Genomic DNA, 8,182 nt, shown 5'->3' with positions numbered 1-8,182 from the left:
TCTTTTCTCTCAGAGAATTTCACCCACATTGTTGTAACCGTAAAACTGATGTAGGCTAATAAGAAGAAGAATAGAACTGAAATACTGATATTTATTACATTTTCAATCTGCATTAAAATCCACTATTTTCAAATCTGGACTCGAATAGACCTACTATTTGTCCCAACAACAACCATAATTGGCTATACATTTACAAAGGCAGTCATTTTCTGAAATCAAATGTTATTTGTTTTTGTTTATTTTTCAAAAATGCATTAAACGTAACTGAGTATTAGTGGCTCATGCTATCCTTTGAACATAGAGTTGCTGTGCCATTCTACACAGAGTACGATCCATGTGCCATTGGTCACATCAGGGGGTGTGAGGCCATTGACATACGATAACATGTGTGTCTGTGTGTGTGAGAGAGACCACAGGTGCATACCTGGCTGCTGGCACAGGGGAAGGCTAACCACACATTCCAGATCAACTAAAGGTCAGCTTCAGCTATAAAAGAAGGGGAGTAGTCCCATTTCTTGCAGAAACGTTTTGGAACACTGCAGACATGCTCAGATATTTGGTGTTGACCACTTTCGCAGTCATGGGTAATAAATGCACACACATGCACACCTGCACAACACGCACGCGCACACACACACACACACACACACACACACACACACACACACACCGCACCGCACCGCACCGCACCCCACCCCACCCCACCCCACCCCACCCCACCCGCACCCGCACCCGCACACGCACGCACGCACGCACGCACGCACGCACGCACGCACGCACACACACACACACACACACACACACACACACACACACGAACACACGCACTCGCTTAGAAACGCATTTAAATAATGTAACAGCATTTTTGCCACAACTGTGAAACTATGCCCAATTAGTTTACATTGTTCTCTGTTTGTCCCCCATGTGTCCTCCTCAGTGCTGGCTGACCTGGAGCCTCAGCCCAGGTATCTGGAGGACAGTGTTGAGGAGAGGGTTGTGGGAGGTGAGGTGGCCAGTCCCAACTCTTGGCCCTGGCAGGTAACATTTTGCAACATACACAGCAATGTCCTCAGTGTGAATTTAACCCAGAGAGAGTTAAATGGAACCAAATGGACCCGTACTTAATTTTTTAAACCCATTAAGACCAGGAAAGCAACTGTCATTTTAGATTTTAACCACTTCAACCATTATCTTATACTTTGGCTATTCAAAAATAGCAGATGTACAAGCTCATAGCACGGCACCGAGTACCGCGCTATGAGCTTGTAGATCTGCTCATTTTGAAACGATTTTTGAACAGCCAAAATATAATGGTTAAAGTGGTTACACAGATGCGTCCCCGCTTTTAATGAGCTAAAGGACATGCCCAAAATAGGAGCGATAGGTTGATAGGTTTAACCCAGATTTGGCACAAACATGGGGTTAAATTTGTTGTACTGTTATGCCACCAAAATGTGGAATGCCCCATCAAAAAGTGTGGCTCCCTACTTGTCTTAAACAAGTCTTCTAAGCTTGACACCAGAAATGACCCCTTCCCCTATTTTTTCTGTACTTTGATTGCTCCTAGTTATTTCTTGTATGTTACTGTATGTCTTTAAATGTCTTGATGAATTGAATATGTAGGACCACAATGGAACAAGGGCTTTTTGTGTTATTCTTTTAGCATCATTGAGTAATCGTACCGCTGTACTTTTTGGCAAACTGTTAATAAAGTATTCAATCAATCAATCAATAAATATAAAAAAAACATATTTCTTGTTTCTCTCAGGTGTCTCTTCAGTACAAGTCTGGCAGTAATTTCTACCACACCTGTGGAGGAACCCTGCTCACGACAACATGGGTGATGACTGCTGCTCACTGTGTGGACAGGTAACATATACTGTATACATTACTGTTTGTATTAAAGTACCAACCTTCTCTTCATTGGTAGTTTGAATTTGAGTTACTGTACCTCCTCATAGGTCCTATACGTTCGATTTAATACCTCTTAAACTCTATATCACCCACTTAAACGCTTTATCAACCAAACCCTAAGAAATGTCAAAAATAGCCGATTTACAATTTTCCCAGAATGTTCACACTAAAAACATGTTTTGTAAAATAAGCTATATTAGCTCAAAATATGAGTCCATTTGCAAATGTTTACCAAAATAAAGAAACAGCCTGGTGTTTACCTGTCATTTTCCGTTTGCCCCTCATATCAAAAGTGAAAAACAATCTCTAATCCACTCAGTCAAAAAAAATGTTTATAAAGCTTGCAGTGAGGGGTGAGTTCCAACGAGGACTGCTGTGCTGCAATACAGAACTGTCAGAATGTTTGGGGAGTGATCACTAATGATTACGAGGCCACTGGGTTAGATGACAACAAAATGGAGAGACTTTCATGTTATGACTTCTTACTGACAAAGCAATGAAAATCTAATTTCACTGTGACAGCATGGTGTTCAAATTATACCAGGCATCAAGGCATGATAATATCTCAGTCTGTCGTCTCGTTGTTCCGAGGTTTGGTGTGCCTCATTATAACCACTTAATATAGCACTGAAATGCCATTCTAAACATTTCATGTCAGACCTCTGTCACTGACGGGAGTATTGCATCATTTGAACCCTGTGATTACGCAAGATACTGTAGAAATGCTTTCCTTTTGAAAGGCATTTTTAAGCATTTAAATGCATGCCTTTATACAGCCCAAGTGCAGTAGCTATGCAAAGTGAACACTGCAATGATTTGTGAATGACATATGGGAGGCCTTGAAAACTAGGATGGTATGGATGAGCAGAGACAACGTTTACATGCAGAACTGAGTGCTATACTTGATGGTTATCATAGTTGATGTTAACAATATCTCTGGTTTTCTTTTGCAACAACAGGACTAGGACCTGGCGCGTGATCCTTGGTGAGCACGACCTGAACGTCAACAGTGGCAGGGAGCAGGTCATGAGTGTCAGTCGTGTCTATGTCCATCCCAAGTGGAACTCCAACAATGTGGCCAAAGGGTGAGCAGATCATCCTATCATTTATCATAGATTTCAAGACTCATTATGGTTACATTGCCCGTTAGATTTTCTTTTGTATACAATTTTCTTTTGTGGGAAAGTGTACAGTAATAATCTCAAGGTGATCTCAATGTCTTGTACTGTATATCTAAGAAAGAACATGTTCAAAGTAAATGTTAAGTTTGGGTTGAAATCTTTACGTTTAGATGGGACATCGCCCTGATGCGCCTCTCCTCTCAAGCTACCCTGAACAGCTACGTCCAGCTGGGCTCCCTGCCTCCTTCTGGCGAGATTCTGCCCCACAACAACAACTGCTACGTTACTGGATGGGGACGCACTGCCAGTGAGTTGGATGTAATGTAAAAAATACAGTAGAAATAAGAGGCTTTAGTACTGTAACTTGTTCCCGTCAATCATTCATTTGCCTGTGGCTGTGTGTTTTGAAAGCAAGCCCCCCATGACTGACAACAACCCACAGCATGAAGTACATGAAAACAGAGGCACCATGTGTAATACGTGTAGGGGTGGGGAAATGCAATCTCCAGTGACTGATGGCCAGTGTATAGACATGCTAGAGTTGTATTCTCACATATTAAAAGAAGATAGAACATCTATTTTTGTTCAAACAGGAGACCAAAATGGTTGGTTCAAAGTGGAGTAAGATGAATCATCTATTTTGGTGTGTCACTCATCTGTGTGCAAAGCAAAATTTCAGTATCAGGAGTAATAGTTGTAGAAATAGAAATGTAGTAGGTTGCTAGTAGTAGTACTACTAGTCGTACTACAGTAGTAGTAGTTGCCTAATCCATATTCCATCGTAGGATGGTGTCCCTCGGCCAAAATTGCCAATCAACATAATGCGACAGAACGCGACAAAGCGCAACACATTGTGGCGTGCTGTGAGCTTGTAGGTTGGCTATTGTTGGTGTGGGACTCCACCGTACGACTAAATATCAGGCTTTACTGTATTATTGTACATTTCTCCTTCCTACAGTACTCAAGGCATTTCGCATGTCTCTTTTCTCTCATATCCCCAGCTGGTGGCTCCCTGTCTAACCAGCTGAAGCAGGCCTACCTTCCTCTGGTTGACCACAAGACCTGCACCAGCTCTGACTGGTGGGGCAGCACTGTGAAGACCAGCATGGTCTGTGGTGGCGGCGGTGCTGAGTCTGGCTGCAATGTGAGTGTACTGTACAGTACATAAGAGAAACAAGAACTGAAACTATTATATCAAATGATTTATGCCGTAGCTGGCTTTTGGCTGCATGGCAGCATTTAGGCCCCAGAACAAATATTTGTTCACATAATTGTTTTAATTGAATTACATTTTATACTAATTCATATACTTTATACTTTATATTTTAAACTTTAATTTCAGAATGGAAGTCAATGAGACTTAAATCGGGCTGAAAGGCCTAATTTTGAGTCATACGCCATATCTACGTCATACTGTATCAGCATTAGCTCGAGACCCAAAAGAGACATTTCATGTCTCTCCGGGACCCAAGCTAGTTAAAATAGCAGATCTACATTGTGATGTGGCATGTTGTGAGCTTGTAGATCTGCTATTTTCAATACCACTTGTTGACAAGTGGTATTGCCTGAAGCTCAAAGTGAAATATATCCCACACTCAGGGCACATCGGGCGTTCTTAGCTCAGCAGTATAAATGTCAGCCAGTGTTTTGAATCCCGGTCGGAACATAAATCTTACGGATTGCAGCTTCAAATTAAGATGTTTCATTTGAGTCAATATTTGCACTCAGAGCAGTGAGAGTTTTACTTTGTGTCTTCAAATTGAACCAAAAATTTAGAGAATAATAGAAGGTTTCAAATCGTGCATGCTTTATAACCACATAACTGCCTCTGTTGCAGTCACTTTATCAATAATTGGGCCCTTGTGTCAACATACTTTCTCTTTCTGTCTGCATAGGGTGACTCTGGTGGCCCTCTGAACTGCCAGGTGGATGGTAGATACTACGTCCATGGTATTGCCAGCTTTGTGTCCGGCTATGGCTGCAATGCTCCCAAGAAGCCCACTGTCTTCACGCGTGTCTCTGCCTACATTGAATGGATGGACTCGGTCAGTATAAGATCCATAACTAAGAAAGTGATCTCATAGGGAACATTTTATGAACTCTCGGCTTCAGTATAGAAGCGATATCATGTATAGTATTCAAACATACATGATGGTTTGCTGACTCCGTTTTTCAGTGCCACGCTTAAATCTCAAAAAATACTTCATGGTGTCACCATGTTCTTGCAAAATGCATACATTTAAGGTATTCTGGAATAACTTAAGGTATATCATATTATTAAATAATGGTCTTTCTCTTTGTTTCCAGATCATGTGAACTAAGGAGGAGGAGCAGAATTAACTCTTCATTCAACTATATGTCCATCTATTGTATAGTCTGATCCTTCTGTGCAACAATAAACTTGATTAAAGCCAATCAATAAAATCCTCTTATTACTCTCCGCAGGAGAGTATTGTTTTCACTTTCTAAATATGACACACCGATTGGTCAAGCCTCACGTGACACGTGACAATACGGTGAAATACTGTATAAATACATGGCGTCACTTTGACAGTGTCTGTGCCACTGTCAAAGTGAGGTAAGACAGGAACCATCACGAAATGGCTGCATGGCTGATACATAATTGGCAGATAGGACAGATAGGACGCTTATATAGACAGGAGGGATATGACACTTACACAGACGGATAGGACACTTACAGTACACAGACAGGACGGATAGGACGCTTACACAGACAGGACGGATAGGACACTTACAGTATACAGACAGGACGGATAGGACACTTACAGTATACAGACAGGACGGATAGGACACTTATACAGACAGGAGGGATAGGACACTTATACAGACAAGACGGATAGGACACTTATACAGACGGATAGGACACTTATACAGACAGGACGGATCGGACACTTATACAGACAGGATGGATAGGACAGTTAGAACATAAGAATTAGAACATTCCCAACATCCCCAACACAAGTCTGGTAAGAGTGAGGTAAGACAGGAACAATCACGAAATGGTTGAGAAATGGCGGATACTGTAACAATTGGATAGGACACTTACACAGACAGGACGGATAGGACACTTACATAGACAGGACGGATAGGACACTTACATAGACAGGACGGATAGGACACTTATACAGACAGGACGGATAGGACACTTATACAGATAGAACATTCCTAACATTCCCAACAGCGGAGAGTTGTGCTCCGAGGAGCACTTTTTTTTTTATTTTTTTATTTTTTTTATTACTTATTATTATTTTTTAATTCTGAATAGTCTGTTTTATGCAGCATTCTAGCCATTTAATGATTCATGTGACATCAGAGGATGTAATCCTCTTAACATTCAGTCAGTCAGAATGATAGAGATAAAAAGTATTTTATTTTCAGAAGGCAAACAGTTTGAATTAAATCTTTTTCCATCAGAGCGTGTGGAAGGTCACTCAAACCTAGACTCTAAGTTAAAGCTTTTTAAATGATTAACTGAAATCATTCAAATGGAGGTCTCTGTGTGTATATATATAGCAGCCTTTCTCATATGAATAAGTATGTATAAGACACATCTGCAAAGACTCAATATACTGTGCTGTCATCATCAAATCAGAACACAAGGCCATGAAATGTGGTGTTCAAAGGTAAAGGTCAAGAGGGTTGATTAAACCCTATATATTTCATTGACCAAGGTCCCCTAGGACTCTATACTCTATCCTTTTCCCCTTTACACCAAATTACTTCTCAGAAAATAGCTGATCTACAAGCTCACACGCTTGTAGATCTATTTTTGCCAAATGTTCTGATATTTTGGCAAATGTTTGCCTATTACGACACGCCTAGAATAGGGATGCTAGAGTTCATGTGGTTAACACATTGTCATAAGTTTGGCATTTTGCAGACCTCCACATAATAGGCACACCTCCAGGTTGTCAGTGTTAGCCTTGGTTGGTCCCCATTCAGTGACTACACAATACAAACGGTCCCCTTCACAGACCAAAGATTCTATCCCGGGTGCTTTCTCTCCAGACCTCACTGGTTCTTTATGCTTATACTCGACAAACAGAAGTAGCGGAAGGAAGTGTGCGTGTCAAGCATGTGTATCTTGTTGTCTTGCTTCTGACTGTCCCTCGACTATCACTAGCATTTACAGTAGTTAACATCACAGGATTCATTAAACACCTTAGCCCCAATGTGTTGTTTGTTTGTTTTCTAAAACAGGTAAACTGTAGTTGTACGCATTTGAGTGAAGTGAGAGTACAGAAAAAGATACAGCTTCAGGCAAACAACCCCTTTCTGAATGAGAACTGGCTGTGTTACAAAGGGTTACATAAAGAGTGGTGAGAATGTATGGGACAAACCACAGGTGTATACCTGGCTGCTGACACAGGCCATGTATGAGCACATTATCCAAATCAAAAGAAGGCCAACTTATAAAAAATTAAGCTTTTTTCTCTCATTTCAGTGCATTTTGACACACTGAAAACATGCTCAGGTTTGTGGTAAGTAACGTCTTGAACACTCTCATAGTAGCTGTAGCTAAGTCTCTCTCTCTCTCTCTCTCTCTCTCTCTCTCTCTCTCTCTCTCTCTCTCTCTCGCTATTTTACTCAGTCAGCCACTGTGTCTTTTTTGCTTTCAACTGTATATCACCATCTCTCCCACTCTCTCTTTCTCTCTCATTTACAGTAAAAGAAAAGATAAATCCTCAAACTTTGTCCTGGAGCTGAGCTGAAGAAACAGTCAGTCCAGTCCCCTTATCTGGAGGACAGTGTGGAGGGAAGGGTTGTGGGAGGTCAGTTTGCCGGATTGCATTCCTGGCCCTGGCAGGTAACACTTGTATTTCCACCCACATCCCCCCAAAAACGGATTACCCATCTAACACAGTATATCAGGGAGTTAATCAAATATCTACCATAGCGACCAATGCATGGGTAAACTGACAACATTGCATATCATTTATGTCCTGTTTTCCTTTTTTCCTTCTTTTCTCTCATAGAATTTCACCCACATTGTTGTAACCGTAAAACTGTGATGTAGGCTAACAGTAAGAACAGTAACAGTAAGAATAGAACTGAAATACTGATATTTTATAACATTTTCAATCTGCATTAAAATACTCTATTCTTAGAATCAAATCTTTAATGGA

At 41.0% G+C, this 8,182-nt stretch overlaps 1 protein-coding gene across 2 annotated transcripts in view; it reads left to right on the top strand.

Moving 5' to 3' along the window:
• The first annotated feature begins 454 nt into the window (after nt 1-454).
• LOC311049692 (elastase-1-like) overlaps nt 455-8,182 on the top strand; it is an 11,316-nt gene continuing 3,588 nt past the window's right edge. Inside the window, exons 1-8 of one of the 2 annotated variants that reach the window (XM_084063461.1) lie at nt 455-584; nt 938-1,038; nt 1,769-1,869; nt 2,874-2,999; nt 3,206-3,342; nt 4,037-4,179; nt 4,931-5,080; nt 5,343-5,428. In XM_084063461.1, coding sequence (XP_083919587.1) covers nt 545-584; nt 938-1,038; nt 1,769-1,869; nt 2,874-2,999; nt 3,206-3,342; nt 4,037-4,179; nt 4,931-5,080; nt 5,343-5,351 — 807 coding nt within the window. In that variant the 5' untranslated portion in view covers nt 455-544 and the 3' untranslated portion in view covers nt 5,352-5,428. Of the gene's footprint in view, nt 585-937; nt 1,039-1,768; nt 1,870-2,873; nt 3,000-3,205; nt 3,343-4,036; nt 4,180-4,930; nt 5,081-5,342; nt 5,429-8,182 lie in introns of those variants that run through there. The other variant, XM_084063460.1, reaches the window with a different exon arrangement.

Source organism: Gymnoscopelus microlampas (genome assembly GCF_963454915.1).
Source record: "Gymnoscopelus microlampas genome assembly, chromosome: 7".
NCBI classification, from domain to species: domain Eukaryota; kingdom Metazoa; phylum Chordata; class Actinopteri; order Myctophiformes; family Myctophidae; genus Gymnoscopelus; species Gymnoscopelus microlampas.
Note: the sequence above shows the minus strand (reverse complement) of the source record. Positions and strands in the feature narration are given on the sequence as shown.